The sequence below is a fragment of the Urocitellus parryii genome, chromosome 15, assembly GCF_045843805.1.
Source record: "Urocitellus parryii isolate mUroPar1 chromosome 15, mUroPar1.hap1, whole genome shotgun sequence".
NCBI classification, from domain to species: Eukaryota; Metazoa; Chordata; class Mammalia; order Rodentia; family Sciuridae; genus Urocitellus; species Urocitellus parryii.
The window spans coordinates 13,501,879-13,514,748 of record NC_135545.1 but is presented as its reverse complement, the minus strand read 5'-3'; the positions used below and the strand labels follow the sequence as shown (position 1 = coordinate 13,514,748).

Sequence of the window (12,870 nt, the reverse complement as noted above, 5' to 3'; positions counted from 1 at the left end):
AGCTGGGGCGTGAACATGGGAGCGTGGCCCTGGGGGTCAGGCAGGACAGGTGGGCTCCACTTCAAAGAGGCTGGATGATTAACCATCTACTGCATCCCTAAGGAGAAGACCAGGAGGAGCGGCATGCCAACTGAGGTCGGATCTGGAACTCGGAGGAGATCGCCAAGTACATTCTGCCTCTCTACCAGTCCTTCAAAACACAAAACAAGACCCCCAGCCCAACAAGCTTGTCTCTATCTAACTGAATACCACTTTTATTTTGGGGAGAGGAGTACTGAGTATTTAATCCAGGGGTGTTTTACCACATCCCCAGTCCTCTGTTTGAGATTTTGAGTCAGGGTCTTGTTAAGTTGCCTAGAGTCTCACTAAGTTGCTGAGTCTGGTCTCAAATTTGAGATCCTCCTGTCTCAGCCTCCCGAGTCCCTGGGATTACAGGCATGTGCCACCATGCCTGGCTTGAATATCATTTATTTTTAATAACTGTGACAATTTTAGTGCTGATGAATATGATGCTGATATTAGCTATCACATATGCAGGGCTTACTGTGGGAGAGATTCTATGTTACTGCTTTATTAACTTTTCTACGTCTTCACTATTTCATCTGTACAATGGGAATAATAATTAGCACCACTTAAGGTGACTATAAGGATTCAGTCATAATAGTGAGATCTTGAAAAATATTAGTTTGTTTTAGTTAGCTACTGCTGTGTAACAAATCATCCTAAAACACAGTCATAAAATACCAACCATTTATTTGCTCATAATTCTGCAATTTAGGCAAGGGTCAGAGGGTGAGAGGACTCAGGATGGTTTGTCTCTAATGCAGATGGGGTCAGCTGGCAGCAGTTAAAAATCCAAGGCAGCATCACTCTCATCAGCTAAAATAGCCAGAGCAGCTAGAGGCTGCTGGACCTCTATAAAGATACAAGCAGAGATATGGAAAAATGTGCTCTATATGTGTAAAGCGAATTGTAATGCATTCTGCTGTCACATATAACAAATCAGAATTAAAAAAAAAAAAAAGGCAGGCAGCGCTGCAGGAGTCCTCCAACCAGGGCTCTAAGAGTGAAAGCAGAAGTTACCAGGCCTCTTAAGGTTCAGGCCCCACATTTGGTAAGTGCCACTTTTCACTACATTCTATTGATTAAAACAAATCATAAGCCAGTCCAGATTCAAGGGGAGGAAGGAGACTCTGCTACTTCACAGGAGAAACAGCAAAGAATATGTGGTTGCATGCCGGGTACGGTGGCACATGCTGGGCACGGTGGCACACGCCTGTAATCTCAGCAGCTTAGGAGGCTAAGGCAGGAGGATCACAGTTCAAAGCCAGCCTCAGCAATGGTGAGGCACTAAGCAACTCTGTCTCTAAATAAAATACAAAATAGGGCTGGGGATGTGCCCCTGAGTTCAATCCCCCAAAACAAAAACAACCCAAACATAGCCTCTAGGTCCAAACATCACACACACTGTCCATGGAATTAGTCAAACTCCTGCACAGCCTCAAACCTCTTCCTAGGATCCAGACCAGATTTCCTATCAGGGGCTCACAGCATCCTCTCCCTTTCTTTGTAATTCCACATTTGTGAGATTACCATTTGAACCCTCATCCCTGAGACTGGGTTCTTTGGGGAAACTACTTTGTCCTCTGCTGTGTTCCCAACACTGAGCTTAAAGCAGAGGCAAGATAAACGTCTGCTAAACGTGTTGAGCCCTCAGAAAAGTTTAAGGTGGACCCTTTGAGTTGTGCAGGGATGGCCCCGATACTCTGATCCAGATCTACGCTCTGAAAATGGCTCAATCTGAGTAGTGAGTCCTGCTGTGTGCACAGCCACTCCTCTTGGGTTTGGAGATAAAGCATGAAAGAGATAATCAAAGGCTTGCCCTCATGAAGCTGATGGTATGGGGGGGAGGGGTGTCAATAAACAAGATAAATTGTACAGTGTGATAAACAGTGATATGATTAACATAAGGAAAAATGGATGTCAGTGGTATAATTTTTGAAGGATGGTCATGGAAGATCTCAAGAAGAAAGTATTATCTGAGTAAAAAACTAAAGGAGGTGAAGGAATGAGTATGGGAAATCTGGGACATGAGTCTTCCAGGCAAAGGGAACAGCAAGTGCAAAGGTCCTGAGGCCAGTGTGGCTGGAGCAGAGTGAGTGATGATAGTCCACCATGTCACAGAGATGATGAAGGCAGACTGTGCAGGGCCTTACAGGCCATGGAGAGTACTCTGGCATTTACCATGGGTGAGATGGAGCCATGGAAGGGTTCTGAGTAGGGGAGGGATAGGACCAATGCAGATGTTCAGAGTCCCTTTGAACATGTGAAAAACAGATTGAATAGGAGCAGGAAGACCATCAAGGTGCTACCACAGGAGTTCAATTTGATAAAGATGACTTTGGAGATACCTCCAGAAAAACAAGGAGGTATGAGGTAGACAGTTGGTCAAGAGCTCAGGGGAGTGGTTCTGGGCTGGAAACAGAAATGTGAGACATACATTTCTGTGCCTATCTCAAATTCTTCATGGACCTACATGATCTGGCCCCTTCTGATGTCCCTAGGTTCATCTGGCACCTTAAAGTCAAGGGTTCTCTCTCTCTCTCTCTCACACACACACACACTCACACACAACCTGACTCACTTCCTAGCTCTGTGATCTTGGGCAAATTACTTAACTACCTCTATTTTCTGTACCTTTATTTGCAAAGGGAAGATGACAATAGCACCTGTCTCCAAATACTGTTAATTCTAAATATTTTTACTGAGTGAGCTGAGTATAGTTCAGTGGTAAAGCATTCAATTCCCAGTACTGGAGAGAGGAAAAAAATTAAGGAAAAATTTAATTGGGAATCTACAATCTGTTTCACGTGCTGGAGATACCCCTTCCCCAGCCCCTCTACCTCTTCCACAAACCTGCCAACTCAACCTTCTGGATTTCTCTCCTACCAATCTCCATCCTTCCCTCCCTATCATAGCCCCTGCTCTGATCCATCCAGGATCTCTCTTGCCTAGGAACCTGTTACAGAGACTGCCAGACCCCAGCCTCTTTGCTATCAATCTATTCCCAGATCGCAACAAAACTGAAGCATGCTCCCTGACTTCTAAAAATCCTGTAGTGACTTCTTGTTCTCAGGACAAAGGCCAGCTCTCTAGATGGTCAAGAAAATGTCCCATGAGTTAATTCATTCAGAACTTTCAAAACGATCTCCACCAAAATATAAAAAACAGGTTCTTTCCAGGACTACCTTTGCGCATGCCATTCCAGGGGACTGACCCCCAACACATCCTTCTGTCTGCAGGTCTTAGCTCAGCTCCTACTCTCCCTGGAAGCGCCCCCTACTCTGCCTCCTCCGGTTCTCACCGCGTTCCAGGATGAACAGGCACAGGTCCGCAAGGATGTCCTGGCCTGTCTTCCGACAGGAGCTTCCCGCAAGCCGCCTAGTCACAATAACCAGTGATGGCTCTCGTGACAGGGCCGCTTTAGGCCTCAGCGCCTACCTCCTGCTCCAGAACCGCGAGCACATCACCTGCACGCTGTGACGAGGGACCCACCTTCCGCATGCCCGCCAGCCACACACCTACGCAGAGAACTGCCCAAACGCCCCAATCACGGCTTCCTTCACCTCTACTGCCTGCCTCTACCAGGCGCCAGAACAACCCCGACTGCTGATTGGCTGCCTCAAGTCCCGCCCCCACGCGTGAGCGGAGAATTCTGGTCTTCGTAGTTTCCCAACGAAAAATGGATAAAGAAACTACGTCCTAGAACTCCATTTCCCAGGAAACACCACGCCCCAGCAGTAGGAGAACGTACCCTTTGTGAACCAGGAAGTTCCTGATTGGCCAGTTGAGACAGACGTTTCCAAATTGCCGGGGAACAAGACCACTTACCTGGAACCCAGGGAATATCTTTTTGCCTGAGACTCTCAAAAATGCTTTGTTCGCAATGATTCCAAAGGGGGAAACCAGACATGGACGGGGTGAAGTCTGTACCTATTGCCTGCCTGTCCCTCAGGTGGCACTAACAGGGCCTGCTAAGTACACCCAGCACGTACCGATGGCTGCCCAGCATAAGGAGACCCGCCTGTATATTCTGTGGCTTATGAGAGCATAACATGGTATTTTCCAGACAGAAGAGAAGGGGGCCTTTACCTTTCAGGGCCTTAGTTTGCCCTGGAAAAGGCAAATGTGGGATAGGATCCTATCCAGATTTGTCTAGGATTCCATAGCAGCCCCAGAACTTCTGCAGCCCCAAGACTGAACCAACATCCCTAATGTCTCCAGAAGAGATGTATCCACACCACAAAGCTCTTCTGGCACCCCCCACCTCCCCAAACTCCCTTCCCCACCATGCCTCTAAGGGCCAGATGAGGGGAACCAAGGCCCTGCAAACGCTCAGGCAGGCATGTGAGAAAGCTCTTTACTGGGGGGTACAGCAAGGAGGAGCAAGGCCATCTCCCCCTACCTGCCCCCACCCCCTCCTAGGGCCCTGGGATGAGGGGGGTCTCCCCTCCACCGGACCACCACTGTCTTTGGTACAATAAATAGAAAACAAGGGGGGATAGGGGGTCAAGGGTCCAGTCCTCAGTGGGGAGAGTGTGGCCAACCCCCTCTCCTTGACCCCCTGCCCCAGGCCCCAATCAGTGCAGGCCTCACCCACCCCAGCTGGGTAGCAGCAATTCCAGTCAAGGGGAGAGATGAGGATGGGAGCCCAGGGCCCCCAGATGGGGGGAGGGTATGGCTTCAGGAGGGGCCCCAGGGAGAGGGCAGGGTCATGAGCTGGCTGCTGTACTCTGGGGTACACCACGAAGGCCTAGGCGAGGCCCCAGAGTGGCAGGGTCATCAGGGGGTGGGAGAGGTGGACGACCTCCTGTCATCCGAGTCCGGAGGGCTGAGGCAGCCGGGTGCTGGGGGGCAGGCGCTGGGTGAGGTGGGGAGCAGTCTGGAGGGCCGCCCACCAGGCTCACATCCATCAGCTCCGGGGGTGGTGGCGAAGTTGGTGATGGGGGACGGCCAAGGCATCGGGGTTGAGGGGGTAACTGGGCCCCTGTCCCCGGCAGTGACGAGGCAGAGGTAGGGGCTTGATGTGTCTTGTGGGGCACATCACCCCCCGCCCAAGGGCGCAGCGGCTGGGAGGGTGGGACCTAAAAAAACCAAAGCAGCAGTTGGTGAGACAGACCTGGGTCTGAAAGTCTCGGCGTCCCATCACCCACCTTCAAAGCCCTCAAAGCCCTAGTACCTGGGGGCTGTTCATCTCACAGTCAGTGATGGGGGGCCCAGGGCCCCCACAGTATCTGTTGCTGTAGCGATAGGTCCGGTTGTCACTGGAGGAGCCACTGGAGCCTCCTGGAAGTGCCAGGGAGGAGAGGCCACAGGTGAGGAGAGAGGTAGCCGGTTTGGGGGTTGCTAAGTCTGTTTCGAGGCCTAGGCCCAGATTTGTACTCATCCGCCAGAACTCATCTGAAGGATCCAGTTTTGCGATTTGGGGTCAGATTTTTGTTTTGGGCGTTAAGAGTCAAAACAGTTTTAGGGATGTGAGCCCAAGCCCAGCTTCAGGAGTCATGTCAGGGCCACATGGAACTTGCTTACCCCACCTTATTTTGGAAAAATCAGGCTGTTTCAAAGGCCCACTGACAGGGTCACCCAGGCCAGGGCAAACCAGAGCTGACCCCACCCTGCTGTTCCCTTCTGGGCACTGGGCACCCACCAGAGCTGGAGATGGAGCTGGCGGTGCTAGAGGAGGGGCACGTGTCGAGAGGTGCGGGCGAGGTGGAGGCACTGCTGCCTGCCGGGCCCGTGTTGGTGGCCTCGTCGGCCGTACGGCGGAAGAAACCATGCTGCAGAGCCCCCAACGGGCTGATGCGGGCGGCGGGCTCATACTCCAGCATGCGCAGCACCAGGTCCTGGAAGCGGAGGTAGTCGGCGGGGCTGTGGCCCGGCTCCCCCGCCCGCCGGCCCCCGGGCCCGCCCGTCTGCACGCCCAGCACCTCCTGCAGCCGCCGTGTCCCGGGGCCCTGGTAATCCTGGCAGGGAGGGGGTGGGAGGGGGGGCAAGAGAGTGGCCGTCAGTGGGCAGGAGGGGCAGGGAGACACACACGGGGAAACAGAGGCACAAGAGAGAAAGTGGAAAGAGAGAAGCTAGAGTTGCGGGGTAGGAAGGAGAGACGGGGTGGGCAGGGGAGGAAGGAAAGGGTAAACAAGGCGGAAAGGAAGAAAGGGGGAGACACTGGGAGGGAAAACAAGGAGGGAGAGAGGGAGCCCCAAGTGTGAGAGAGTGAGGGGCCACCGGGGTGGGAGGAGTGGCGCGGGGCAGGAGCCGCACCTTCCTGAGTTCCTTTGTCCTTCGTAGAGTCCAGCCACCCCCAGGCAGCCGCTCAAAGTATTTGCGAGCCTTGGGTGCCTGCTCCAGCATGGGGGCCGGTGGGATGCCCAGCACCTCCACAATGCGGCTCATCTGGTCCACCTGTGGGCGGGCGGTGGTCAGGGGTACCAGGCCAGCCAGGCTCCACCCTTCCACCTCCAGAACAGCCCTTCCTGGGGGGCGGGGGCGCACCTCATTGGAGCCGCTGAAGAGGGGTTCTCCCGTGTGCATCTCCACAAGGATGCAGCCCAGGGACCACATGTCAATGGCCAGGTCGTAGGGCGTGCCCAGGAGTACCTCTGGTGAGCGGTAGAAGCGGCTCTGGATATACTGGTAGATCTGGGGGAGGGAAATAGTCAGGAGTCCCAGCCTCCCTTACTGATGCCACTGGCACCCACAAAGCTAAGAGGACCCAACTGGGAACGGAGGCTTCAAATCCTGACATTCTTGGCAACCACTTTCCAGAAACCACAATCTCTGCTCACCTGATTTAACCCTCTCTCTATCCCAAGTCCTTGCCCCTTCTTGGTGATCAGAGGCTGGCAGTCCCCAAAGCCCTAAGTTAGGGTACTGGAGCCACATCCCCAGCCCTTTCTATTTTTTGAGACAGGGTCTGCTAAGTTGTTTAGGGCCTCACTAAATTGCTGTAGCTGGCCCTGAACTTGTGATCCTCCTGCCTCAGTCTACTGTGTTACTAGGATTACAGGGGTATGACATGGTGCTCGATTCTTAAGTAACCTTAGTGAAGGGCCCTTCCATCCCGATTAAGTAAACGATTTGCAAAGCAACACCCCAGGTTCCAAACCAACCAACTTCACTGGCTGCCTCTGGCTACATGAGAAATGACCCTTTCCCCTCCTAGTGGACAGTGTATCTGTGGACTCTCTTCTTCTTCCAGCCAGCAGGGGCCCGCTAGGACAGCACCAGCTGAAATCCCCACCTCCAGCGCAATCCCTCAGGTGTAGTCTCTGCAGTCCTGGGCTAGCCCCGCCCCACCGGCCCCACCCACCCTGCTAGCCCCGCCCCTGGACGGTTTGAGCCGCACCCGCTGGCCAAGCTGGCAGGAGCTGCCGAAGTCCACAATCTTGATAGCACTGCGCTTGGGGTTGCAGAGTAGGATGTTCTCTGGCTTGAGGTCGCAGTGAATGATGCTGAGCTCCGGCGTAGCCAGGAAGAGCAGCGCCGTGCAGAGCTGCTGCGCTAGTTTCCGGGTCAGATTCAGTGAGACGCCTCGGAAGTGTGTGTTGCGCAGGAGGTCGTACAGGTTGTAGGACAGCAGCTCGAACACCAGGCACAGGTGGTTGCGGAACATGAAGTGCCGCTTCAGGTGGACTGTGGGGGAGGTGAAAGAGGCAGTAACAGAGAAGACACAGGTTCAGAGAGGGCCAAAGGTAGACCAGGGTCACACAGCAATGAGTACCTCAGCTTCCTAAGCACTGGCTAAATTGTTGGGTGCCCATGGACACCTCCCATCAGTCAAGATGTTTCTATATGGTGTATAACTTGAGTCACACAGGAAGTTCTCTTTTCAAGTTTCTGTCAACCTTCTGATTAAACCAAATAAAAGGTTTCTGTTAGTTCCTAACATAATTCTACACTTCCTCATTTGATTTTATAGATAGCATTGTTTTCATCGTAGTTATATCTATTTTTGTGGCAAGAAACACTGGTTTTCCTTTTGTAGGAAGACTGTAAATTTTCCTTTCAAGAGAAACAGTCAATCCCCTTGCTAATTCTAAGAGGAATCAGTGGCAGAAAAGAAAAAAAAAGAAAAAACAAAGACTGGCATAGATGTTGACAGTCAAGGCTCTGGAGCCTTATCAAAATATAGCTCTGCTGAATACAAGCTGTCACCTCATGCAAGTGACAACATGGAATGCCTGGGTTCCTTATCTCCAACATGTGGGCAATAGTGCCCTGTCCCTCATGGGACTGTGGTGAGGTCATTTATGTAAAGTGCTTATCACAAAGCCTGGCCCTTAATGAGTACTCGATAAACCCTGACCACGGTTATCAAGTGAACGGGCAAAAGTTATAAAAGCAACAGGAGACTCCATAAGGCTGAGAGGTACAGACCAGGTGCTGCCCTAAAACCAGCAGGTAACCTCCTGTGTGTGTGTGGGGGGCAGGTAACCCCTCCCTATCCCAGAGTGCGCCCTCTGCGAGGTACCCATGGCCCAGCCAGTCCCAGGCCTCACCTATGTAGTACTTCATCTCTGTGTCATGCTGGTTCATCAGCTCCAACAGTCGAAGTTCAATCTGGGCCTGGTTCAGGAAGGCCTTTTTGTTCTTGATGATCTTGATGGCCACCAGCTCCTGAGTCTGATGATCATAAGCTTTCACCACCTGTCAGGCAGGGCATGTGACCAAGTGAGGCGGGGGTGGGACAGAGCCAGGCATTGCTCTTCCCTTCCAGCCAGAAGACCCAGCAATCACAGGATTACTACTACTACTTCAAAACTGAGTGCTCACCATCAGCTGAGCAGTGATATGAACATGGACATAAACTATCTTCTGTGGAGTCTTATTATTTGTATTTTTACAAAAAAGTAAACGGGGGAACATTGAAACCTAGTGACTGGACAGGAGTGAGTGACCCAGCACAGGACTTGAAGTACTGGATGTCTGGGTCAATGTCAGTGGGTGCCTGAGCCCCCCAATCCCTGGACAGCATGGGGCTTGTCTTGTACCTGGCCAAAGGAGCCTTTGCCAATGAGAGAGTCAATCTCGTAGCGTTCCAGCCAGCGCTCGCCACTGCGCACAATATAGTCATGGTTGTCATCGTCATAACCATGGTTCAAGACCTTCTTCTCCTTCTTGGTGCTTGAGTCCTGGGGTGGCGCCTGCTGGGCCCGCCGCTTCTTCTTGGCATAGTACACCTGCCCAGCCAGCCAGAAAAAGGGAACTGTGAGCCTCAAACAGCCGAGACCCCGCAGCACTCAGCCCAGGAACGTCCAGCACCTGCCCACCTCATTAATGTGCTTGTAGGTCTTGATGAGGTCCACAGAGAGCTTGCGCAGCGGGGCTGAGGTTGCGTCCCGGAAGGCCAGGGGCAGCCTCCGAGGCAGTAGCCGCACATCAGGCAGTACCTGTGGGGCAGCGTGAGGAGAGGACAGTGAGGACAGGCCTTGGCCTTAGAACTCCTGGAGAGAAGAACTAAAGGGGCGGCTGGCTCATCATGGTCACACACATATTTAACTGGTCCTTGTCTAGCTCCCCCACTAGAATATAAACTTGTCTTGTCCTTGCTGACTCTCCAGTGCCTTGAGCAGGGACCAGCACATGATGAATGTTGGCTAGAAATCTGTCCTGTGAATAAAGGAGTGAATGGTTTACCCCTGACCTTTCCCCCAGACCCTGGGTCAGTTCTTTCACTCTTTTCTGAACCTCAGTGGGAGAGATCATACAGAATACCTGGGCTCTGCCCCTCAAACATTCCACCTGAGATCATCTCTTCAAGGATTCCTGCCTCTGAAGTCCTCCCAAATCCATTCACTGTCAACCCCTGGGGCCTTCCCAACCCTCACCCCACTTGCTTGCTTTGGCAGCACATATGCCAACCCTCATTCCCAGGGAGCATCTCCGCCTGCTTCCTTCACTGCAAGGTCCTTGGATCGGGACCTGGCCCCCTGGACCTCCTGCTCCACCCTTGCTTCCAGTTCTACATCTTGGAGCCTTATCTACTGCCTCTGGAAATCTGCACATCACTCTGGCCCTGTATGTAGTCCCAGACCCTTCAGGCTCAGCCCCTTTCCCCACTGACCCCTCCAGGTCTTTTACTCTGGACTTTCTTTTCTCACTTTCTGTCTGCTGTGTGCCTGGCACTGTCCTTAGCACCTTCCCTGTGTGTTGTGTTAGCTTGTTTAACCCTAGCAATAACCCCGCCAGGGAGGCATTGTCATTGGCTCAATTTTACTTAACAGAAAGCTGACGTGTGGGGGACCTAATGCAGCCAACATGTCAGGATTTGAACTCAAGCTCCCCAAAGTAATTGCCTGAAACTATTCTACTTCCATGGGTCTCACAATGTCCCCTGGAGACTATCCTGCACAATGGCATCATCTTTTGACCCTCAGACCCTTCTATTCCCAGCTTCCCTCTACCTCCTGGCAGATGAGGAGCCAGCTGAATGCCTACCTGTGTGTGCTCCTGGGGCCCCGGGAAGCCAGAGAAGGGACCATGGCCTGGTGGGACGGCCATGGTGGGCTCAGAGGGCCGCAGGGGTGCGAGGCCTGGAGCGGGAGCCCGGCCGGGGGGCGCCTTCTCGCATCCTGCACCTCGGCTGCCACCGCCGCTGAGACCTGAGAGCAGGCGGAGGTGGGAAAACAACATGGACCGTGGGGATATGTGGGACAGTGCCAGGCAGGGAAGAGGTGGGCACAAGAGAGAAGGCAGGGCACGAGGAAGGGAGAAAAAGAGTGCAATAGCGCAACAGGTAGCAGTACAGAGGGGACAGAGAGCACGTGAGTGGGAGAGGGTGGCACAGCAGAGTCCCACAGCAAATGATAATAAAATAAGTAAATGAGGCAGCACAAAGAAAAGAATACATAAAAGGGATGATTGGGAGCCGGACAATGTGGGAGGAGGTGGATATGGACAGTGACAGGAAAGGAGGACAGAAAGACACCAGTAATTGGGGGAGGAAAAGAGAAGGCAGAAACCAGGGGCACTCTGGGGAGAACTCTTTCTTTCTTCCCTTTTCTACTCATGGCTCTCCCCAGGGCCCCACATACAAGACTTCACCCTCAAATAGTCTTTCCTGAACACCAGGATGCTCCAGTGCCACAGTAAGGACCCTCCACTTTAAGTAGACCCTTCCCAGTAGGATCCCCCCAAGCCACAGCAAGAGTCCTCTGCAGGCCCCTAAAACCATATCAGGATCCTCAGGGACCTCCAGGCCACATGGAGGTCTGAGAAACCCTATGACAGAGTCTTCAACTACCAGGGTATTCCTTTCCCAGGGCACCCTCTCCATATCATGCCAAGACCTTTTCCCTATATTAGGTCCTCCCAAACCAGGAACCATCCCTCCAGGAAGTCTCTCTATGCCATATTTTAGTTTTTCTGGGCCCCACAAGAGATCTACCCCATATTACTTTAAGACCCCCTCCCAGACAAGGCCAACTCCTCCACCTCACGGGCTTATGGGGGAGGCGTGTTTTCCTGCAGTTTGAAACTATTATCCTTTTCTCCCCTATACTGGATCTTTGCCCCCACTCAATTACCCAATATGCCTACCAGAGCTCTTTCTCCAGTCACCCCTCCACACCAGGTCATTCTACAACGGTGTCTATTCCTAGAAGGGCCCTATAGCCAAATCCCCAAATATCACATAGGATTCTCTCTTCCCAGTGTCTGCCACGACAAAATCCTCTTCCTACGGAACTCTCTTCATACCAAATCCTATCTGTCCCATGCCTTGCCACTCCAGGACCCCTTCCTCTCTTGGAGCTTGCACCACAAACAACCTCTTCCCAGGGGCCCCCCCACACTAGGACCAAATCTCCCAGCCCCCACCCCCTACCCGGGTCAGGGCTGGCGCGGGGCCCACGGGGGGCTGGGGCGCGCTGGGGCCCCCAGTGGGGTGGGCGAGCGGCCAGCATGGCGGTGGTGATAGCAGCGGTGAGAAGGTGGCCGCCTGTCCCCGGCCGGGCCGGCCCTGCAAGCCCCGCGGCGGTGAGGGCAAGCGGGACAGGCTGCCCCGTGGGTGACAACAGCCGCCGCCGCGGGCGGGGAGAGGAGGGGACGAGGGTCAGCCCGGGGCACGCGGGGGAAGGGGAGAGCAGGTGGACGGGGGAGGGGAGGGTTAACCCTCGCCCCACCGGCCCCGCCCCGCCCCGCCCCGCGGCCACCTGCCCCCGGGACCCTGGTGTCCCGCCCTCCACCCAGGAGGCCCGCCCCGGCCCGCTGAGACCCGGCGGGCGGGGCCAGAGTTTGGCAATCCGCACCTCCCATGGCAACAACCGTGCCATTGGTCGTCGCTGCCAAGAGCTGAGCCAATCACAGACCAGGGCAGCTGTTGCTAGGCGACGACGAAGCGGCCGGCGGAGCCGAGCCCAAACAAAGGGCGGGAGTGGGGCCCAGCAGCCCCCTCCCAGCCTCCCTCTCAAGAAGGCTCCCTCGGGCTCGGCCCCTTCCAGGAATCCGACTATGAATAGCTAGGCACGGCTCGCACCTGCCCGATGCCCCCCTCCTCTTCTCCCTCGGCCTCGTGCTAAGTCTCGCGGCGACGCAGGCAGGGCGGATCCCGCCCTGCCCTCCTTCCCGCAAGCGCGTGCCGCCCCGCCCGTTGCCGCGTCGTTACCTGAGGGCGCGGGTAAGGGGACTCAAACTGCTCGGGGAGCCCGAGCTCAGACCTGCCCACTGGCTGAGGGTATCCGGCGGACGCAGCAAGCCAGGGCCCCGATTACCCAGTAATGCAACCAGCAAAATGGCGACCACAACAAACCGACCCCCCCTCCGGCCTCAGGCTCCGCCCCATCTCATCCACTCCCCTCACGTGACATAGGG

The 12,870-nt window shown here is 54.1% G+C and overlaps 1 protein-coding gene across 4 annotated transcripts; it reads right to left on the bottom strand.

The window, feature by feature from the left end:
* Positions 1–272: 272 nt before the first annotated feature.
* On the bottom strand, positions 273–12,829 carry Dyrk1b (dual specificity tyrosine phosphorylation regulated kinase 1B). Of its 4 annotated transcripts, XM_026411522.2 has the most exons (12): positions 11,885–12,131; positions 10,498–10,661; positions 9,330–9,449; positions 9,051–9,239; positions 8,559–8,706; positions 7,406–7,692; positions 6,553–6,699; positions 6,322–6,462; positions 5,988–6,023; positions 5,708–5,903; positions 5,240–5,346; positions 273–5,144 (listed from the first exon to the last, which is right to left on the bottom strand). In XM_026411522.2, exons 1-12 carry the CDS (start codon positions 11,961–11,963, stop codon positions 4,773–4,775), a joined length of 1,986 nt encoding a protein of 661 aa, XP_026267307.1. In that variant the 5' UTR covers positions 11,964–12,131; the 3' UTR covers positions 273–4,772. The 4 variants fall into 4 exon arrangements, with proteins under 4 accessions (XP_026267307.1, XP_026267309.1, XP_026267306.1 ...); XM_026411524.2 differs by lacking the exon at positions 11,885–12,131 and adding an exon at positions 12,665–12,829 and having other exon boundaries at positions 5,708–6,023; XM_026411521.2 differs by having other exon boundaries at positions 5,708–6,023.
* Between the last annotated feature and the right edge of the window lie 41 nt (positions 12,830–12,870).

Coding starts and splice junctions, on each gene's coding strand:
- Dyrk1b (XM_026411521.2), bottom strand. CDS start 11,963: ATGCTGGCCGCTCGCCCACCCCACTGGGGGCCCCAGCGCGCCCCAGCC. Junction 10,662..11,884: donor CCGCGCCAGCCCTGACCCGG/GTAGGGGGTGGG, acceptor GCCTGCTCTCAG/GTCTCAGCGGCGGTGGCAGC. Junction 6,024..6,321: donor GGACAAAGGAACTCAGGAAG/GTGCGGCTCCTG, acceptor CCTCCCTGCCAG/GATTACCAGGGCCCCGGGAC.